Genomic DNA, 22,590 nt, shown 5'->3' on the forward strand with positions numbered 1-22,590 from the left:
GATTATGTTACGAAAGAATGAAGTTGAAGACACTACTGCAGCTTGGTTGATAAAATACGGTGGTAAAGACACACCTGGCAATATGGTGGTAAACACACGCCTGCCCGCACACGCTCTCTAGGCTGCAAAGTTCTGGCACAGAGCTCTCCTTCTCACCACCACCATCAGTTCGCGCCTGGCGCTTGGTCGATGAGTGGTTGGCGGTATCCGGCATAGCAGGCTGGTACATCAAGTAGCGCATGGCACATAGAAGATGACACAGCAACGACATAGCTCGATTGCGACGTACGTTTCGTCCCCGCTGGACTCATCAGGCAATCTTCTTGGATGTCTTCATACAGAGCTTGACTCGGAAGAATGAAGTTGAAGACACCACTGCAGTGGTACTTATGGTTGATAAAATATGGTCATGGTAGTAAAGACACACCTGGCAATATGGCGGTGAACACACGCCTGCACACACACGCTCTCTAGGCTGCAAAGTTCTGGCGTGTGTTTACCGCCATATCGCCAGGTAAGGATAGACTAAGAGTAGCCAGGTAATGCAACTATAATTATAGCAATAAAAACTGCTTTATGGCAGTTTTCTAAAAAAAGTTATTGTGTTCTAGTCCATGGACCTCGTCTAAAAAGTAAGAAATTAACGAAATGTGATAGCCGAAAATTAAAATTTCACACAAAACCTCACATTCTTTGTTCCGTTGGGACTGTAGCTTGTGCTCGTTTTCGTTGCGCTTGCCTTCCCCTCTTTGGTCTTTCCATAACCTTGAACCTTCCAAGTTGGAAGGCTGTCGGTTAGCGCTACGGAGATGTGTTGAAGCTAGGTGTCAGGACGTCGAATGTCTCAGTACTCTGTCAGTTTTGTGCCTAGTTGTTGCACTTTCTGACTGTATATAGTATCTAGTTACAGTGGTGGAGAGTTACTCCTAACTCGTTTCCATATGTCCTTTTCCTTTCTACTATTATTATTATGGAAGAAGAATTCGGCTTGGCCAGTTTCAAGCGCGAGGTCATGAATATCTACCGAACAGCGTCAGCTCCCCGGCCTAACATGTCTCGAAAAGACCGCGAGCGGCTTACCGACCTCCGCGACGATGATTCCGTGGTCGTCAAGAGGTCCGACAAGAGCAATAAGTTTGTGGCGATGAAGATGGCAACGTACCTTGATAAGGCCGAGACTATCCTGTCAGATGGGACAAAGTTCACACCCGTCAATGTCACCATCGATGATTGGGAGAAGCAAACGCGCACCATCCTTCAACGCGTCTGTGGTGGTACACTAGAGAAGGACCTGTACCAAGCCATACTCCCTGGCGACAACAGGTTTCCGGAGATGTATGGCCTACCTAAAGACCACAAAGCCACGGTACCGCTTCGGCCAGTTGTGTCAGCTGTTGATAGCCCAGTGACCAATATTTCTATTGTCCTGGAGCGTATACTCAACCAATGCCTGAAGTATGTCCCAGCACATCTGAAAAACACGCTGGAAGCACTGGAGGATATCCGGCAAGTGTATCCCGACCTACAAGCCCCAGCGGGGACCATCATCGTTACAATGGACGTGGTCGCTCTTTACCCAAGTATCCCTATCGCTGAAGGGGTGGAGGCGGTTGCTAGAGTCCTGCAGCAGCACATCGAGTCTGTTGACACATTTGGTTTAAGCGTGGAGCAGATCGAAGAGCTGTTAACCTTCGTTCTAAGATCCAATTATTTCAGATTTGGTGAGAAGGTCTACCACCAGAGGGAAGGCATCGCCATGGGTAACAACCTAGCGCCCCCGTTTGCGATTATCTTCATGCATGACCTCGAAACCTCGCTGTTGCTAAACTCGCCTGGTGCTCCCGTACTCTACAAGCGTTATATTGATGACATCATCATGCTGTGGACACTGGGGGCCGCGCTTCTCCGCCAGCTGATTGCATTCTTCAATACCGCCAATGCGAGCATCAAGTTCACGTATCAATCTTCGGAGGAAACTGGGTCGGTCGACTTTATGGACACGACTATTCATGTCTCCTCCGAGGGCGCAATATCATTCGAGCTGTTCCGCAAAGCTTGCCACAGTGGCCTCGTCTCAGACTTCAACTCGTGCGTTCCGCAACAGCAAAAACTCGCCATCGCGTCTTCGGAATTCCTCCGCGCGGCCCGCCTTTCCTCTGATCCTGCAGCCCGCCAGCGAAGTGAGCAAAAGGTTATTGACACATTAAAATTCAACAACTTTCCTGACAAAGTTATCGCGACTGCTCATGAACGAGCCAGACGACCTGCTAAACAAAAGAAAGACTATCGATCCACGTTGAAGTTACCATTCAAAACGGATGCCATCCACTACAGGGTCCACCGTCTTCTAAACAAATACAATCTAAATGTACAGATAATCTACAAGAATGCAAGGCTTTCCAACAGCGTCACTAAGTCCAGCCTCACTGGACCTTGCTGCCGTAAGTGGGTGGATCCCGCTGCCCCGAGGCGACGAGGAAGGCCTAAAGCCGCCTGCATTGCATGCCAATCGAGCGAGGTAGAATGCACAAGACGCAACGTGGTTTATCGTCTGACCTGCAAGTGCTCGGAGAAGTATGTTGGAGAGACTGGCCGCAGTGTAGCAACGCGAACAAAAGAACACAATGATAACTCACGCAACAAGACGTCTGGAAAAGCCCTGGGCGAGCACTACCGACTTCACCATGGCGGCGAGGTACTGCCGCTTGGCGAGTCGGCATTCACAGAGGTTCGCGTCCTTGCCACTGAGTCGGATCGGGCCAGGAGGAGAATACGCGAAGCAATACAAATTCGCGACACGAGCCCCAGCATAAACAATAACGCAGGGTGGGACCTCCTGTGAATTCTCTGGTGAGGCCTTGTACATATTTCTGGCCCTGATACTCGCTCTTCCTGGATGGTGGTGGTTTTGCACCCCTTGAACTAGTGCACTGTTACTACTACTGTTGTTGCTAGCGCCTGCAATTACATGTCTGCACGCACCTAGTGCACATGTACATTCTGTTTGTTGCTTGTACCTGTGCCATATTTAGAGTTGTCGCGTATTGCGTTATTTCTATACCTGGTTTTTTTTTTGGTGATGTTTTGTCCTTTTGTTCTCTCTCTCGTCATAGTGCATGCAGGTGTGATTTGTTATCAGTTTGCAGCGCTCCTCGTATATTAACCCATCCTAACCGGTGTGCCCACTTCATTCCTGATGATGGTTATTTCATGACCGAAACGTTGAAATATAATATTTTTCTGGTGAAAAGCAGTTATTTGAGTGTGAGCCAGTGTTGCTCACAACCAATTTTTTACTTATGAAGCTGCGTGATGCGTCCTACAAGATTTTATTATTATTATTATTTATTAAATTTTTAATAGGGCATTCCCACAGGCCTTCTTACGGGGTACCCTATATGTTTTTGTATGGATGAGCGGAAGTCTGAGTGATTGACGCTGTGTGTGTGGCATTGACTCTAGTCACAAAACAGTCTGTTAAGAGCGGGCTGCACACCTTATGTAATGATCTGTAAATAAGTACAAACAATTTGAATCATACTAACTTGTACGCCCTTGAGAAACGCCTCAACTTCAAAACCTATGTATTTGTTTACCGCTGCCTGAATGGACTTGCTAGTCCTCTTCTGCGAGACCGCTTTACCTTGCGCGCCCATGGTGCTCGCACTGCAGCCACCACCCGTGGCCAAGTCTCTGCTGCTCTTGTTCTGCCCCCCGCTAAAACCCGATATGGCTTTAGTGCAATTTCTTATTTGGGCGCTGCCAGGTGGAATACACTTCCACCGGCTTGCCGCATGTCTAGTTCACCAGCTGAATTTCGCTCATCCATCAAATTATACCTAGGGTTCCCTGTAAAAAGGCGCTGACGCCTGTTGGGAATTCCCTAGTAAAAGAAGAATAAATAATAATAATAATAATAATAATCTCAAACGTAAGGAGATAGAAGCTAGGTGGTATCTGGCTAGAAAAGTAGAGATGTCACAGAACCTTGGATAACCAAAAACAGTTCGAACTGCACGGTTGCTGAGGCGAGTCAAGCGATCTTGTTGCCCAGCCTGCAGACTATGATAAAAAGCATTGGAACCGTACTCTAGTTGAGCCTGTATGAACAAGCAGTAGAATGTTCTCTTTGCATCAATTGTTAGACGGTCACGGATTCTACGAAACACAGCTAGCTTGTCGCCTACCTTTCGCTTAAGGGTACTGGTGTGGTCAGCGAATGTCAGGTGCTGGTCAAAGGTCATACCAAGGTACTTGACGGTGGTCGCTGGTGCAATAGAGACATTCTCAATGGTTAGTCGGAGGGAGGAGCATACTTTTTTTTCGATCTGGAGTGGAACACAATGAACTGGGTCTTGCTGGCATTCAGGGTTAGTCCTCGTTCACTCAGGAAGTCCCTGATACGGCACACATCTCGGGCCAGTTCTTCGGTAGTTTGTTGTAGGTTGCGGCCTGATAGGTACAGGGCGACATCGTCTGCGTATTGGCGCACGATGCTGGAAGATGCTGCCGAGGGCAATTTGCGTACAGATAGGTTAAAGAGCACAGGTCCGAGGGTGGATCCCTGAGGAACTCCCCTGTGAGCTTCGTACAGTTCACCTCTGGACGTGCGTGTTACCACTCGCTGTCGCCTGCCTCGTAGGTAGCTCGCAAACCATTGCAGGGCGCTATCTCCGACGCCGATCTCGAAAAGCTCCTGCAGTAGCATGTCGTGATCGACCGTGTCAAATGCTTTCGACCAAGAGTCCATAACCCAATCCTTTCAAAAACTATTATTAGTTATTCAATAATCTACGTGGAGATAATAATTTTAATAATTATAGCTATGAATAGGATGAAGGCAACAAGAAAATCGATTCTGGGTTTTCAATAATATTTTTGTTATAAAATACACAGTAATACATGTCAAACAAGTAAAGTAGTTGCGTGATGTCTGCGGCCTTCATCCTATTCCGCTGTATTCATCAGCTTACAAGTTCTCTTCTTTCCTCAATGTTCACCCTCCAGTCGGCTGCTACTTGCACCAAGAGGCGCACTAGAGGGCAATCATTCTCTTCACTTTCTTTGCCCGCTGCTACCACTAGATATGGCATGTTCTCTATTTCTTTCCTTGGCGCTGATAGGTGGAATTCTCTGCCTGTCTCGTGTCGCCAGGTTGAGCATCTATCCGTTTTTGTTTCGCTCTGTAAAGAGCACTTAGGGTTCCCTGTAACAAGACGGCAACGTCTGTAGGGCCTTCCCTATCAAAATAATAAATTCTACTACTACTACTACTACTACTACTACTACTACTACTACTACTACTACTACTACTACTATGGCAATAAATAAGATAAATTGTGCACTCATAACAACAGCAAAAATGAAGAAAGTCAAGTTCCATAACGTTTTCTTGTGACTGTCATCAGTGGAACGCCGTCACATAAAAATGTAATAACTAAAACACACACTTATATACATAAGAAAGGTTTGCTCCCCACACCGGAGCTCGCGCTATTCCGCCGACTTTTCTTGACACTTGACTGACTCACGACTGCCATCCAGAGCACACGAGAAGTCCATCGAACCTTCGACTCGGCAAACCTGCAAGAAAGCACCACTCCCTGTTCAATACACAGTGTTTCGGGGAATTCACCCCTCATCAGTTGAGCTTGAGTAGGCTGAGGAAGATTGTGCCTGAAGAGCACCACTTATATAGTGCTCTCCAGGCGCAAACATCACCAGGGATACAAACTTACAGAGACGCTCCGCTTCCAGCGCGACAAACACCTCGTGAACACCAGATAGCAGCGTGAGTCAGTGTCGCTCCTGGACGGTGAGACAGACGTCGAGGGCCCTCGGTCATTCGCAACGCTGTCACCTCCAAACCAACTAGTCGCAAGCCCGCGCTGGGCACAACAGTACGAAGTAGTGGTTGCGACTTCGGCGATGATTTGTAAGAAAGGTTTGCTCCCCACACCGGAGCTCGCGCTATTCCGCCGACTTTTCTTGACACTTGACTGACTCAAAAAAAGTCGGCGGAATAGCGCGAGCTCCGGTGTGGGGAGCAAACCTTTCTTACAAATCATCGCCGAAGTCGCAACCACTACTTCGTACTTATATACATGTAGCTAATAATTATGGTTCCAGGTAGAAATACAGCAGCTAACAAGTACAAAAAGCGAAGTTTGCACCTTTGCACCATTTTTATGTGACGGCGTTCCACTGATGACAGTCCCAAGAAAACTTTATGGAACTTGACTTTCTTCATTTTTGCTGTTGTTATGAGTGCACAATTTATCTTATTTATTGCCATTTTACCACTATTGTCTCCTCGTCGATTGTTTAACTACTACTACCACTATTATTAAATATTAACTGGTTTGAGGGAAAGAGACAAACGGGAAAGTTCTGAAGAAAAAATTGACTGTCACCACCAGGACTCGAACCAGGGACCCTCGCTTGTAGCCAGCGATGCTCTCAACACTGAGCTATGGTGTAGTCGTCATCCCAGCAGAGACTGTTCAACATTTTCTTCAGACTTCGTAACTCACACTTCCTGTGAATCCACACAGGCGGGTGGGACGCAGCCCTCACTGTAACCCACACACTTCACGTACAAACTAGCACGCGGGGAGCCCCAAGTCATAAAATATTAACTGGTTTGAGGGAAAGAGACAAACGGGAAAGTTCTGAAGAAAAAATTGACTGTCACCACCAGGACTCGAACCAGGGACCCTCGCTTGTAGCCAGCGATGCTCTAACCACTGAGCTATGGTGTAGTCGTCATCCCAGCAGAGACTGTTCAACATTTTCTTCAGACTTCGTAACTCACACTTCCTGTGAATCCACACAGGCGGGTGGGACGCAGCCCTCACTGTAACCCACACACTTCACGTACAAACTAGCACGCGGGGAGCCCCAAGTCATAAAATATTAACTGGTTTGAGGGAAAGAGACAAACGGGAAAGTTCTGAAGAAAAAATTGACTGTCACCACCAGGACTCGAACCAGGGACCCTCGCTTAACACGCTTTTGTAGCCAGCGATGCTCTAACCACTGAGCTATGGTGTAGTCGTGATTATTAAAACTATTAGTTATTTAATATTATTATTCTTTTATTCCACGATGGCGTGACGCCAATAAGGATGATTAATAAGTGCGGTAGAACTGGTACTAGCCAGAAACAGCTAGATGGAAATTAACCGGGAGGCAAGAAGCAATGGATCATGAAAAACAAGCGGGGGCAATAACGTTAGCAGGGGTGATCGAGATAGTTAAGTACACGTTCGAGATATCAGAAACCAGGGGGATGCACGGAGCAGGAACAGGTACTGCTCAAAAGAAGACTGGATGCATTGTTTCGAAAAGAATTTCTACGAGGTTGGGTTGTGATGTCGATAGGGAGTGAGTTGTAGAGGGTGAGGGCACTGTTGATGGGGGAATTTTGGTGCCTGTTCGTGTGTGCGTGTCCGATGGAGTAGGTCCTTGTCTGTCGAAGGGTGTATGGTTGGTGTTGACGTTGTGGTGCAATATGTGGTTGTTGCAGGTGTGGTGGGGAGGTTTGGTGGTGGATGTCCCATGCTAGTAGGGCTTGTTTAACAAGGAGTCGTGAGCTAAAGGTGGGGAGCTTTGCGTGATGGAGGAGGGAGCTGTGGTGAACTGGTGCAAAGAGGGGAATCCGAAGGCAGATGCGTATAGCACGGCGTTGAATTCTCTCCAGTGTGTCCCGCTGTTGCTGTGTGGTGTTGGAGAGGGCAAGGCTACCATATTCGAGAACGGGTCGGATGTAGGTCGTGTATATTAACAATAAGCTGGAAGCGTTCATTGTGCCACGTGTCTTGTGAAGTTGGTGTAGTAATTTTTTGGCTTTGTTGGTGGTTTCTATGATGTGTTGGGTCCATCGCATATCGTCTTGGAGTGTAACACCAAGGTGCCTATGTTGGTGGACCTGCTGCAGCCGAGTCGAGTGGAGCGTGATGTGGATGGTGTGTTGGGGTTGGAAGGAAAGGACGACGGTTTTCGTGGTGTAGACGAGGAGATGCCAATCCTTCAACCATCGTCCTGCTGCGTCCACGGCACGTTGGAGGAATGCAACTGACAAATCCCTCGTGTAATGCGTCGCGATTTTATTATGTTGAAAGGAAAAGGACATATGGATACGAGTTAAGAGTAACTATCCATCACTGTAACTGGATGCTATATGCAGTCAGAAAGTGCAATAACTAGGCACAAAACTGACAAGAGTACTGAGACATTCGACGTCCTGACACCTAGCTTCAACACATCTCCGTAGCGCTAACCGACAGCCTTCCAACTTGGAAGGTTCAAGGTTATGAAAAGACCAAAGAGGGGAAGGCAAGCGCAACGAAAACGAGCAAAGGCCACAGTCCCAACGGAACAAAGATTGTCGATTGTTACTGGACGATGACGAGACCAGTACGATATTTGACAAAGCGGTCTAACTACAATTCGAAGCAGCAAAGCACACCACCACCCAACCACCCAACAAAAAAGTTACAGTGATGGAGAGTTACTCTTAACTCGTATCCGTATGTCCTTTTCCTTTCTACATTTATTTATGGCTCAACATCCGAGTTTCAAGTGATTATGTTACGAAAGAATGAAGTTGAAGACACTACTGCAGCTTGGTTGATAAAATACGGTGGTAAAGACACACCTGGCAATATGGTGGTAAACACACGCCTGCCCGCACACGCTCTCTAGGCTGCAAAGTTCTGGCACAGAGCTCTCCTTCTCACCACCACCATCAGTTCGCGCCTGGCGCTTGGTCGATGAGTGGTTGGCGGTATCCGGCATAGCAGGCTGGTACATCAAGTAGCGCATGGCACATAGAAGATGACACAGCAACGACATAGCTCGATTGCGACGTACGTTTCGTCCCCGCTGGACTCATCAGGCAATCTTCTTGGATGTCTTCATACAGAGCTTGACTCGGAAGAATGAAGTTGAAGACACCACTGCAGTGGTACTTATGGTTGATAAAATATGGTCATGGTAGTAAAGACACACCTGGCAATATGGCGGTGAACACACGCCTGCACACACACGCTCTCTAGGCTGCAAAGTTCTGGCGTGTGTTTACCGCCATATCGCCAGGTAAGGATAGACTAAGAGTAGCCAGGTAATGCAACTATAATTATAGCAATAAAAACTGCTTTATGGCAGTTTTCTAAAAAAAGTTATTGTGTTCTAGTCCATGGACCTCGTCTAAAAAGTAAGAAATTAACGAAATGTGATAGCCGAAAATTAAAATTTCACACAAAACCTCACAATAATCACGACACTTGAAGATCTAATAGTACGGCTTTCAACACTTGTTTATTCCGACACTTGTACTTGTACAAGTACATGTACTGCGCCAACATGCTTGCATATGAAAGAGGACCACGAGGGGAAAAGGTCGTCTCGCATCCTGTGTGTGATTATTGTGAGGTTTTGTGTGAAATTTTAATTTTCGGCTATCACATTTCGTTAATTTCTTACTTTTTAGACGAGGTCCATGGACTAGAACACAATAACTTTTTTTAGAAAACTGCCATAAAGCAGTTTTTATTGCTATAATTTCTTTTGTTTTTTGGGCTAAAGGATATACATGTAATTGTGTAACCAATGGAATGCCCTAATGATGGCCTACATGTAGCGCCTCCGCATGTTATTATTATTATTTTATTTATTCTACTGGGGTGTTTCCCACAGACCTATGTTCTTCTTACGGGAGCCCCTATGTGTATCATATCAAATTCAATACCGTATTATACGCATTGATGTGCAAGCCTTTTCTTGCAGAAAATGGAACTACATGTAGTCTTGCATACATGTATTCATGTTCTTCTGCAGGGGAATCATATGGGTAGTGGCGGTGATACTTATGTCCACACCCTAAATCACATTTACTTGAGAATTGTAACCAGGTGTGTGCCGCAGATGTTTTTGTTGATTCTGTATTTATAATTGTAGTCATGGGTTGTCGTGATAAGGTCATCCGGCATCATGTTGTAGTGAAATCGTAATCCTGTTGATGTCGATAAAACTTTTGGAAGCAGTTCAGTGACTTCAAAGTGTCCACGATTGTCTAAAACAACACAGCAAAGTAGGAACAATAAACATGCATTAAAATGTAAACAAATACATCGCTGAGTCCGACACCTCGTTCCAACAACTACACTGATCCTGAGGATATAAGGGGCAAGGATATATGGTTTTAGGTACTGAGAGATAAACAAGGCACTCCATAATAGTAAAATGTTACACGACTTCGGGGGAGTATGAATGATATCCAGTCAAACCTCTTTAGGACGAACATCAAGGGACCAATGGCATTTGCTCTGTGAGTTTGTGTTAACCCTATTTTATAACGAGTGAATACAATTATTTCTCCCATAGAGACACGAATAGATTTCTTCTACAGCGAAAGATTCTAAGCCAGACCAAACCATTAACTCGTCTTTTATGAAACAAATGAGTCACTGAACCTTTCTTTAGCAACTGAAACAACAACAGAGAAAATACGATACATGTATAGCACATTCTTGCAGGTACTACAAACAGATTGCAGATCGTAATTCTTGCTCTACCGGCACGCAACTTTATTTGGGGCAGTGCAATCTCGGCGCTACTCACAAATCAAACAGCCCAGACTCGAGTAAACAAATCCAATCGTACGAGATTTTCACGAGACGAGACTGCACCCATTGGCTTGTTTCGTATGAAGCGAACAAGTCACTGAATGCAGGAACCTCTCCATAATGGAGATTTTCCCTGATATGCGAATTTATTTTGCATACTAGTACTCGGCCAATGCGTCTTTGAACCTTTCCCTCCAGATTGGGAACTGCCAACGATGCTATGCCACTGCAAAATTCAGATTCTACCCTATGATCGGAGCACGGAATGCCGGAAGCAATCATGACCAGTGCCTTACTTGTAACGTACCAATGTACAATGAACATGAGTATTTCGACAACACATCTATTTAAAGCCTCAGCAGCAACATAAGCCTTACCGTCAAGAAGGTGAACTCGCGTTCTTCGCACACTGTTGGCAAGGGCAAAGAGAAAGGAATGGATCTAAATCCGAATAAAATCAGCACACGTTTCGTAAATGAAAGGGTGAGCATAAGCAAATGAATCGAAGGAAGCTGGTCAACTCAGAGATCACCTGTCATTGAGTATTCCGTAAAAGGAGGCCTCGACAGCAGAAAAGCTAAATTTAGAAAAAAGATCCTGTCAGCTTTTTCATTTATATTATTAATTTTATTGTATTCCACCTAAAATCTTTTCGTAAATGAAAGAGTCAACACAAGCAAATGAATCAAAGGGAACTGGTCAACTCACCTGTCATTGAGTAATATTCCGTGAAAAGAGGTCTGAGCAGAGCCGAAGCGAAATAAGCCAGGACACGAAATATCCGAAACAGCTCATGCAAGAAGCAGTTCCAAAGAAGGAAGTTCCTCGCGCATGCACATCCGAAAACGGACTGCATGCACTGCGCAACACAATGTCTGCCGTGCACGGGCACAGCACGCGGCTACCACGCGTTAGTAGATCTAATACCGAGCACCTTACGTAGAAACTTACGTAGCCTAAGTGAAGTACCGAGCACCTTACGTAGAAACTTACGTAGCATAGCGGTGTCGTTTTTTCTGCCATGTGAACACAATAATAGAAAAGCTGACAGGATCGCTTTTCTAAATTGTAGCGCATCGCTCATAGTGTCCGATTGAGCCAAGTTTCAGGAATAGCTAATACATCTACAAGTAGGTTAAAACTATGCAAAAACATGGTGAACGTCTTCAACTTTGTTCCTGAGGCTGCAAATATTGACGGTTCCTACAATCATTAAGGCTAGTGTGGGGCAACTTATAAGTGTCTGGTAGTGGAAGAGGGGAGAGCGGCGGCTGCACGTCTGTGGGACTACCCAGTCTGTCCTATAGGCCTATGCGGGTGCTGTGTTGAGCAGGCCAGCGAGCTCCTACTGTCGTGGACATGGAAATCCGGTCGCACGTCTAGCGGCCCCAGGGTGCTGGCCATGCAGCCGTCTGTAAGCAGTCAACACGAGCATGTAAACGAGAGAGCTTGGAAGCTCAGGGCCCTACGCTATGCTTTTTTGCCTTGATGACCTAGACAAAAAAAAAGCATAGGGATGTTAAAAATTCTTTAAAAAATCCTTTTTTTTAAGACATAACCTGGGATTCGAACCCGCACTATCGCACGCCCTGCATGCATCCCCCGATACACTTCGCATACATGTACATACTAATTCTTCCAAGTTGTTTCACATTGTGATCTTGCATTTGAAAGCCCTATTTGAATATGCATTGTGGCCAGCCGTCTTTTGATGGCACGGTACGGTAGGGGATAGGTACGGGACAGGTACGATCGAGGGTAATACGACACCGTCTCCCGTACCGTACCATCAAACACAGCTGGCCACATACAGCTGCCCGCAATATTCAAATAGGGCTTTCAAACGCAAGATAATAACGTGAAGCAACTTGGAAGAATGGGTATGAATGCGAAGTGTATCGGGGGATGCATGCAGGGCGCGCGATAGTGCGGGTTCGAATCCCAGGATATGCCTGAAAAAAAAAGGAGAATTGAAAATTTATAACATCCTATGTTTTTTGCCGTCAGATACGGATAGCGCCAGGCGTGACACAAACAAACACACAAACAAACAAATACCAAATTAAAGCTGTGTGGACCCTGGCTAGTGCCAGCCGTTACTGAAGTAACGTCTTCTGCATAGCTACGGGAATAATTGTAATAATTATGCGCTGCTAGCTGGTCGCATCGGCCGGATCAACGTGCACTGCATGTAACGTTCTGTACGCGCTGAGGGCGCCGGCCCCGGTCAATCGACTGGATTTCCATGTCCACGACAGTACATGTGCACGGTGCGTATAGTACAAATTACGTCTTGGCGCAATGCCAATGGGCTTATGCCCATATCCCTCAACAACGTCATCGGGGAACGTGCAGAAAAAAGCCTCCAGGCTCCCGGCGGCACCTTACATGCATGCAGAGACGTCCCATTCTCTAAGTGATATCAACACCTGCTGTGTCTCAAGCATAAGCGAACGTGTGGATCAAGCATCAAAGGGGAGGTGAATCGATTTTTTTCAAGTAAGGTTCAGATGAAAGACAATTTGATATTGGTTCGAATGACATATCTATCGCTTGCATACGATCAGCCAAACTTGTCAAGTCGCCAATTGTACGCTCACGTTGCCATGGCGACCAGCACAGGGATGGCACACGTTTTGCTTGGCTCAGTGCGGGAGAAGGTCGATCACTGCAGAAACTGGTGATTTTCAATTGGTTTATTGTATCGACGAAGTGAAAGACGGGCTGTTAGTGCTATGGTCGACGCTGCCGCGGGAATGCGTAGAATAAAAAAATAATAGACGCGAGCCATACACATGCCTCCTCACCAACATGGCGGAGCACAGCGATGTAGATGTCATGACCCCGCCGTGTAGATCAGTCTCATGACTGCATCGGCCCTCTCTGCCGCCGTCTGTCCCAAATCCGACATCCTCATTGGCAGCAGTACTACCGTCCAGCCGCACTCCTCCAGCATCAACACCCTCCGCCAGAACGGGCCCAGCACAAACTCGGTGTCCACCTCACGGAACGATAACCACATGGTCATCACCACGGCGACCGGTCGTCCTGGCAACCCAACTGCCGTTGCCTTCTCCAGGCACGCTACGTCGCAGTCTTCCGGCCAGTCGAGCAGCGCGGCGTTGGTCTGCGTGGATACGAGCGCTGCTATAGCAACATGTCCGACGGGCGTGTACACGTGTGTTCTGACCGGCGGGTGAGTCGTGGCCACGTGAGCACACAGGGCAGTGATGACGCGGGTGTACGGGCTCTGCAAGTGCCCCGGAGGCTGATAGATAAGCGGCGAGAGCTCACTGATGAGCGTCCGGAGCTGCGACTTCCAGGCGACCGAGTCGGGCACGATCATCAATACCTGCTCGAGCTCCAGCAGCAGAGACAAGTCGATCTTCTTGCTCGCCACCCAGGGCTCCAGCTTTGCCACGAGTTGAGCAACCGCGACCGGCGGCGGCTTTGCACCCTGCGCGAGGAACGCCCAGACGAGGTGCACGAGCGACATGGGACTGGCCGCCTCATGTGCGAGGGCGCGAGTGTGGTGCACGAGGGCGTCGTGCGCCTCGGCGAACAGCTGCGAGGCAGAGTGCCAGTACTGACTGTACGGGTAGAGGAGAGAGCAGAACGCCGCCAGGCTGTGCACATTGCCGGCACGTACGCACTGCAGGTGGTACGTGCTGAGCGCGGCCAGCAGGGACGGGTCGTTGAGACGCAGGGCCGCCACGGCGCGCGCCGCGCTACACGTCAGCATGAACTCCAGCGCGTTGCCAGGCGGCGACGTGGACGGCAGTACGTCCGCCAGCCGTCGGTAGAACAGACGCGTGCACTCCGTGGACACACGCACACCAAGGTTGGTCATGTGCAGCGCCGAGAAGCAGTCGCGCGCGCTCATCTGCTGCAGGTTTGACGGCTGTCCGGCGAGCACCCGCTCCAGATACTGCGCTAGCGTGGCGCAGTTCCCAGCCGACATCCATTGCACACGCACCAGCCACTTACACGCCGGCCGCCATAGCAACGGATCGTCACTCTGCAGCAGGCCGCTGACGCACACGCTAGTGAGCTGTTCGCCGAGATCCGTCTCGTACTTCTCCACAAACTGATAGAGCTGCGCGGACCACAGCAGCACTGCCACATCGCGAGATACGCTCTCAACGGAGGACGGTTGCGTGGCGGATGCCGTGGCCAGTATGTGCGGGAGCAAATAGGCGACTACGTCTGATTTCGCTTCGGGAGCATGATTATGCGACTGCAGCACAGCCGTGAGCAACGAAAGGCTTTTCTCGTATGTCCACTCGCCCAGCGCGTACTGCAAGATGCGTTCCTTGTCAGCGTTGTCCACAAAGTGCCGCACTTCACGAGAAGACGGAGACGACGACGATGATGACGACGATTGTGACATTGGTGTTGGCGGTGATGACTCGTCTGTGCTCAGCTTTCTACTACCAGTGTTGGCTTTGAGGTCCTGAGCAACATCCGAGCGTGCTCGAACACCAGCATGAATAACTGCTGGAGCAGTGCACATCATGTGCAGAGCACGCACTGAATTGTTTGCCATTCTTGCCATGCCTGGTGTAGCCGCAGCTAAACATGTTGAATGGTGGTGTCCGCAAGTGCGCTGTAGCACTGGGTCGAGGCTGCTCTGAATGCTGCAGCCCTCAGTGCGCCACACTCTACCACAGCATTGTACTGCTGACCACGTACACCCCACTGCACGATAGCAGTGGCCAGACATCATCATTCACACACAGTGATACAGTCCAGCCGTTACTACAAACTGCACTGATATCACGAGGGGACATTATCCGCACGCAGCCTTGCACTCCGTATACACAACACCCCGTCTTGCACGGTCTGGGACTGATGAACTCGAAACGCTGCTGGCATTCTGATGACAGACGTCTGACTGGAGAGCGGCTAGGCCAGTCTTCTCTTGCAGATACTACAGCTCTCCTGGCTACAACTAGTCCACGATATTTAATGCGGCCGCCTCGTTAGTACTTGCATGGCCATCCACAAGGATTCACAGCGCAGTCACTGGCGCGACTGCCTCCTTCACCTTCACCTATTGAAGTTAGTTCGAAATACATCCGACCATCATTATTATTTTCGCGGATTTTTCAAGGTTTTTTTGTCGTGTCGGGCCCGGCCACGCCGGGGCCGCGGGGATATCCCTTTGTCTTTCAAACAACAACACACGATCTACACGTGTTTCTTGATGACAGAGAATTCAAAAAAATATTCTCACTGATCTGGCGACTTCTTGTTATTATTTTGTAGTCCGGCTTTGTAGCTGCTGTTTCGTTGTTTTCAGGTCGATTATTATGTCAAAGGAGACCTCCAATACGTACTCAAACTCACTGGCTTACAAGTCAGATCTACGTACACGCGCGCAGTAGCTATAATAATTATCGATAGCTACAAATGTGCTGTGATGGCGCCGGTGGAAGTCGAGAGCTAGAGAGGACGACGCACATTTCTAATCTTGCTGACGTGGCATCACGAATTTGTGCACTGCATATGAGTGCATGACAAACTGTGTCTCTGTGCAGTCCTTATTGGCTATGACAAAGCGTGAGATCGAAGCGTACTTGATTCACCCTGAAGATATCGGGGCTCTGCACAGGTGTCGAGGGTCACGTGTGATGGACTGCAGATTCTAGACAGTCGTATGTCTTGGCATTGCTCTACACTGCACTGAGCAAGCGAGCAGAGGTGAAAGGAGTTCAAACTACGTTCCCCCGTCGCACACAATTCCTCTCCAGGTGTTTGTGCCCGGAACGAACAACTTGAAAATAAGCGAGTGGCAACTCTGCGTGACGTCAGGCGTTCTCATGGCAGCGGAGGACGGTGCAGACCACTATCAGGAGTTATCGCGCTGCGCGTCGAGCACGTGCGCCCGCTGCGCGCGTTACCAGAGCGTGCGCTCCACTGCCGTACAGCGCTGGCACGAGCTGGACGGCGCGACGGGAGTGAAAACCGAGAGAATGCGCCACGCGGTGGAGACGCTACACGGCATGACGACGACGAAGGTCGCCCGTGGCGACACCCCGGTCACCATGGCGACACGCGGGGAGACGACAGCTTCTGCTGTGCCGGCGGCACACATCGATCGTGCCGCCGCTACGGCCTCTGGTGAGTCCAACGGTGCGGTGCTCACGGATCTGGGAGCGGCGGAAGAGTATGTGTTCTTCGTTCCCGGCCTGCCCATGCAGCCCTGGTATGAGTACAGCGCAGGTGTCGGAGCAGAAGGTATGGACAGCGCCTGTGGTGGTGCTGCTGGTGTTGGTGATGTTAGTCACATGTATAGTCACATTGCCCAGAGCGGTCTGACTGACGATGCAGTGCTGGACGACATTCGCGCCGAGTTCACGACCGCGTGGGACAGCAGTGCGAGCGCGTGGAAGTTCAACACCACGGGCAACGTAAAGCACGGCTGGAAGAGCCTGCCGCTCGTCGATCAGGGCTCCGATCACCGCGGCAACCAGGCGCTCATGCCGCGGACGATGGCGGCCGTTCGTCGCCTCGGCAATGAGGTGCGGATGAGCAGCTGCGCGTTTGGCAACGTGTGCGTGTCGGTACTGGAGCCGGGCGCACACATCCTGGCGCACCGCGGCCCGTGCAACGTGCGCATGCGCTGCCACGTTCCGCTCTTCGCCCCCGACGGGCCGTGGCTGCGGGTGGACAGGTCGCGGCGCGGATGGCACGACACACCGTTCCTGCTGTTTGACGACGCGTACGGCCACGAGGTGAAGCACGACGGGTGCGAGGAGGACGGCGCTCGCGTTGTTCTCCTGGTGGACCTGTGGCATCCGGCACTCACTAGTGATGAGCAGGCATGTCTACGGGCACTGTTTCCGCCTCTCCAGGACAACACTCCGGTTAGTTAGAAGCGGGGAGTAGTAAAACACCGGTCTTTTACTACTCCCTGGTTAGAGCTCCATTGTCATGGTTAGCCACTCTATTCATGCACCTACATGAGCATGACCGTATATACAAAAATAACATTTTTTTAATTTTACCATGCATCGAAATGTTCCCGATACAAGGGCATTCTCTTCAATACGAGTAACCAAGTCGTCAAAATACACTCTTGATTAATTGAGGAGTTTTTTTTTACAGCTGTTGGTGATAGAGCTTTCAGTTGATCCATCCTTTGTTTCTTTTCTGCCAGTATCACTACCAACATTATCTTTTTGAAATTTTTTCTTGCAAGAACAGCTTTCGCCGAAGTGCCTGTACGAATGTGTGCGAATGAAACCGACCTGTTCCTGTTGAAAGGGCATGTCTTGTGAAGGTAGGTGCCCTTGAATTCGAATAGAAACGTATAGGTACGTGCCCTTTTATGCATGTGAAATGCCGTGAATGCAAACTTCCCATTCTTACACGCGTGCACACATACAAACACACAAGCACGCACACACACAAACTCGCACACGCGCACACACACACACACACACACACACACACACGTTGTGCCGGCTTGCCAGACAGCGGATGGCTAGTGAGAAAGGCATGCACCAGGCAATCCACCACAGCCTGCCTACAATTTTATAGCGTAAAATTCCCAAGCAGACAAGTCCGAGTCTTTCAATGTGTCAGCAGACAATCAATACTTCGTCACACAGATGATTGAACTGCAGAAGTACTTCAGTACAATTGTCAAAATGAGAACATTCCACTGTAACCATACATCTTCACGGCACTCTCCAAACGGTCTCTGGGCTACACCGATCACTAAACGGAAAAAAAAGAAAAAAGAAAGAGAAGTATTAAAACGAGAAAAAAACAGCCCCTATCATTACTAAGCATTTCAAGAGCGGAAGAATATACAAGTAGCGTAAAGCAAGCCTATCGCAGGCAACACACCTGGGCACGGGATGCAGCTAGCTGTGACGAGAAGCCAGAAAAAAAGAAGTGTTGACGTCACGTCACGCACAAGAGAAACAGCGTGTCCAAAGTGTCCGCACGTCGGAGGTCAATCATCGCCAGCAACGTTGAGCCTATCCAAACCTGGCAGCACAGATATTTAAAAAAGTTGCTAGGAATATATACTATAGCAGGATACAAGGGGAACATTGCATTGTATGGGATGATTGCATTATAATAATTATTTTTTCAATTTGTGAATCATGATAATCATTGATGGATTTTGTGATATTGCAGATACTCTCTTCAAGCGAACACATCATGAGTTATATAGGTGTACGTGTGTGTGTGTGTGTGTGTGTGTGTGTGTGTGTGTGTGTGTGTGTGTGTGTGTGTGTATTTCTGAGTGTGTATTTCTGAGTGTGTGTGCGTGTGTGTGTGTGTTTGTCTGAGTGTGTGTGCGTGTGTTTGTCTGAGTGTGTGTGTGTGAGTGTGTGTGTGTGTGTATTTCTGAGTGTGTGTGCTTGTGTGTGCGTGTGTTTGTCTGAGTATGTGTGTGTGTGTGTGTGTGAGAGAGAGAGAGATAGAGAGAGAAAGAGAGAAAGAGAGAGATAGAGAGAGACAGACAGATAGAGATAGGCAGACAAAGACAACACGGCCCGAACTTGAATTTAATGTTTGTGTCAACATCTTGCCAGGCATCCGGGCAATAGCAAAAGTTGCCACGCCGGTTATTTTTCCGACCTTGGTGAGGGGAGTGCTGTGGCAAAGCAAATAGAATACGGGGCACATCGCGATGCCATAGTCCTCGACGGCGGCCATGCTTTTCTCCGCGGCACGCCTCACATGTCCCACAGGCTACACGTTTCGTTCCTTGATAACTACGTTTGGCAGGGCCTGGTCGGCGGTGCCCTGCGGCTTGTGCGTGACCACATCCAGCTGCTTGAACATATCCTCACTGCCACCACCAGTGGCAGTATGAGTGGAAATAGGCGCATCGCCACCGTCCAAACTGGAGTCGGTCGGATTAGCTATGGTTGCTTCTCTGTAAAGACGAATTGTCGGCATTTCAATACCCTTGCGGGCCCACACGGGTGCCTCGGAGATTTGCCGATCGTAGAACAATGACGCATGGTAGCACTCTGTGCTGCAGTATCGCCGACGCTGCGTCAGGTCATAGACTTTCTTGTCGGCCAGTGAGATGTGGTAGCGTTGTGATTTGACCTCTTTCAAATCCACGTTACACAGAGGATAGCCGCACACGTGCTGGGCCTCACTGCGCTCCTCAAGCACGTCGGCATAGCGCAGGCGATCTATGTACTTCGCCTTGGTCTTCAGATCCTCTGGCCTGACATTGTCCTCGAGGAACTCCTCCACGACCTTCTGTGCCAGGGATTCGCAGCATCGGCGATACTCGATGATATCCTCGTGTCTCTTGGGCATTTCTCCCCGTGCCGACAGAGCCTTACAGTAATCAACAATGCCAATTCAACTCCTAGCTACTTGCTGACTCTCGAGAACTATCAGACAAGTAGTAGTTAGGCAGATCACATCTCAAGGTCGAGCAACTGAACACAGAAACAGCAAACAAAAAATTAATAAAAAATGTGCACGGCTTCGAAAATCAAACAAATCAAAAATCTTGCTTTCACTCCAGCGAGTCGTGAGTCATGCAAGACTCATGCATGACTCATGTGACATCATGAGTTTCGCAGTGTATGTACACGTTAAAGGGGCACTCCGGCTTCATTTTCGACGCCGAGTTTTCGATGCCAAGACGAAGGTAGGTGAAAGAGAAGACCCCTCGAACAAGAACGAGTCTCCAGAAGCGATCGAGTCGAGCAGGAAGACGACTTTTGAATTTCGGCCGAGCGAGCGCTGATGACGTAATGAGGGATTAGCTTGCCAGTGGAAATGCATCTGCGCACATACATTTCACACACTTTTTGGCCACTTTTCAATCGAAGAAGAGGTTGTTTGCTATGTTCTCCCAACGCCGTGAGCGATCCCGTCTTCTATACCCTTCCAGGTACCCTGAAGGTCCTCCAGAGGAGAATTTATCTCCATCAAAGCGTTGTTGATCCGCTAAATTCGTCTCGAGACATATTCACCCAGTGAGTGCTGATAAATGTAGAATGTTGAATCTGTGATAATTGTCGACGATGGAGAGAGAGGCTGATAGCCGCTGTCGCAGGGAGAGTGAAGCTGCTGGAAGTAACAACAGGGAGCCCATTTGTATCACCTGAACAACCAGACTTCAAAGCAGCTTGGCCAAATCGGAGGGTGCCTCGTTGCTTATCGTGAATATTACACCGACATGAATTACTACAAGTATACTGGTGAGTTTTTATCTTGTTTTGTTCGTATGCTAGTACCCTGGCCTGGAGTTCTCGTTAGCAAATTCCTATTCCCTGGCGTTTTCTAAACATTCCGTGTAGGACTGAATACGTGATCAAGTATTCCGATTTGGGTAGATGTGGAATTTGGACATGTATTTTATTAAAAAAATTATTTTCCAAATAGAGCGTTTGTAGAGAAATGGTTGCCCAAATACAACAAAATTTATTCTGCAGTTCTACAACTAACTTGTACTGAAATCCAGTCGAAGTAAAGATGATTCTTCATGACAGTTGGGGTCAATGAAATCTGATCCAGGCATAACGAATGGTGACGCCTGCCACCCCGAGAACGAATGCCCATTTGGTGGGGGATACCAAAGTACTCGAAAGTAGTGCGTGTTTCAATGTGGCATGAAAGTTTTATATGATCTCTGGTCAATGCAACATACGATAGCCATCATGAATTGCAGGCCTCGAACGCAACTCCGACCCGAATTGGCAGTTCCCTAAGTTAGATGCTTTATAATTCCATGGCCCCAGCTGTAGTTATAGAGGGTTTTTTGCACATTATTCTTATAGTCGATAGGTTTATACTGATGGCCACAAACAACGGCAGTTCAAACTTCACTGATGTGTTCATGAGCTGAGAGATTTCTCTGCACTATTTCTGTTGTGCACACAGGTCTGTCCAATATGCATTGACCGTATTGGGTATGGTACCTGCTCTGAGAAGGGAATCGCTGGAGCCACAGTCCAACTATACATTCAAGAAACAGAGAGGAGCCATCTTTGCAAGCTGATACCTGATGTGTACCGACAGAATTCTCACGAGATAGCTTACAGACTACGCCTGGTGCATACTTCATAGTACTCCTTCGACTACTGTCTAGAATCAAGTCGACTGAAGCAAGTTCAAACAACTCTGGCTTCAAACGAGCCGTCGATTAGACAAACAAAACATTCTCTCATATACTAGAGCACTCTGACAACTTGCTCATGACCTATTCCTAACGATTGCCACCGCTTATAAATATGTAGAGTACTGATTGGAATGTGCTCACAATCTCAACAATCCAGTGCTATAATTATTTGAACTATGTGTTCCTTCCATAAATGTTGTATCCACATATAATCCACAGTGCTGCAAAGTTTCAGAGTTCTCAGGGTATCAAACAAAATTATTTCAAATACAGTGAAATAGTTCGTGGACATTATAGCGTAACTTGTAGTTCCCTGGTCCTTTTCTTTGCTATAAATTCATCCTTTGCTCTCTAGCCAACGGCGAGTCCAACAGTGAAATTGTTAGTTCCTATTTATGTGGGTATGTGGGGGGGGGGGGGGGGGGGTGAACATATTTCTATATAAGGGACCTGCAACTGTAATACCACAGTACAGTAGATAGCAAATATGTAGAAAACAGAAATGCATGTTCCCATCATTGTACATGGACGGGCGCAGCAGGCCGAAGCTATCAGCCAGAACAGGATTTACAATCGCCTAGAGATACTTGAGCTATTCCAGTATTCTCCGTGAGCTGTCCCATTCCACAATGGTTCATGCCACCATTATTTCTGGTAGTATCCATGTGCATAATTCCAAGAACATCTCGGATTCTTCAGCAATTTGTGCCACGGCAAAAGACAACGCTTGACTCGGTCACTGGGGCTGTCAAACTTCGCATCACAAATGAACTTCAATTTCTCATCTGGTTCAAGTATATGTACTGCCATGACTTGACCATGCTTCATCCACAGCTGGGCGAAGAT

General features: G+C 48.2%; 3 protein-coding genes and 1 long non-coding RNA gene across 4 annotated transcripts; 3 read left to right on the forward strand and 1 right to left on the reverse strand.

Moving 5' to 3' along the window:
- Window positions 1-970: 970 nt before the first annotated feature.
- On the forward strand, window positions 971-4,752 carry LOC135820235 (uncharacterized). The gene is made up of 2 exons (XM_065333551.1): window positions 971-2,180; window positions 4,643-4,752. The coding sequence occupies exons 1-2, from the start codon at window positions 971-973 to the stop codon at window positions 4,750-4,752; spliced, it is 1,320 nt and encodes a 439-aa protein (XP_065189623.1).
- An 11,141-nt stretch (window positions 4,753-15,893) lies between these two features.
- LOC135818961 (aspartate beta-hydroxylase domain-containing protein 2-like) lies at window positions 15,894-17,912 on the forward strand. The gene has a single exon (XM_065332127.1). The coding sequence runs from the start codon at window positions 16,451-16,453 to the stop codon at window positions 17,504-17,506; it is 1,056 nt and encodes a 351-aa protein (XP_065188199.1). The 5' UTR covers window positions 15,894-16,450; the 3' UTR covers window positions 17,507-17,912.
- A 290-nt stretch (window positions 17,913-18,202) lies between these two features.
- Window positions 18,203-20,083, reverse strand: LOC135818962 (putative RNA polymerase II subunit B1 CTD phosphatase RPAP2). Its single transcript, XM_065332128.1, has one exon. The coding sequence runs from the start codon at window positions 19,926-19,928 to the stop codon at window positions 19,344-19,346; it is 585 nt and encodes a 194-aa protein (XP_065188200.1). The 5' UTR covers window positions 19,929-20,083; the 3' UTR covers window positions 18,203-19,343.
- A 166-nt stretch (window positions 20,084-20,249) lies between these two features.
- On the forward strand, window positions 20,250-22,098 carry LOC135819925 (uncharacterized). Its single transcript, XR_010554012.1, has 2 exons — window positions 20,250-20,824; window positions 21,507-22,098. It is a non-coding gene; the product is annotated as an uncharacterized LOC135819925 (long non-coding RNA).
- The last annotated feature ends 492 nt before the right edge of the window (window positions 22,099-22,590 follow it).

The sequence above is a fragment of the Sycon ciliatum genome, chromosome 6 (assembly GCF_964019385.1).
Source record: "Sycon ciliatum chromosome 6, ocSycCili1.1, whole genome shotgun sequence".
Classification (NCBI taxonomy): Eukaryota; Metazoa; Porifera; class Calcarea; order Leucosolenida; family Sycettidae; genus Sycon; species Sycon ciliatum.

Coding starts and splice junctions, on each gene's coding strand:
- LOC135818961 (XM_065332127.1), top strand. CDS start 16,451: ATGGCAGCGGAGGACGGTGCAGACCACTATCAGGAGTTATCGCGCTGC.
- LOC135820235 (XM_065333551.1), top strand. CDS start 971: ATGGAAGAAGAATTCGGCTTGGCCAGTTTCAAGCGCGAGGTCATGAAT. Junction 2,181..4,642: donor TCCTGCAGCCCGCCAGCGAA/GTGAGCAAAAGG, acceptor CCTGCCTCGTAG/GTAGCTCGCAAACCATTGCA.
- LOC135818962 (XM_065332128.1), bottom strand. CDS start 19,928: ATGCCCAAGAGACACGAGGATATCATCGAGTATCGCCGATGCTGCGAA.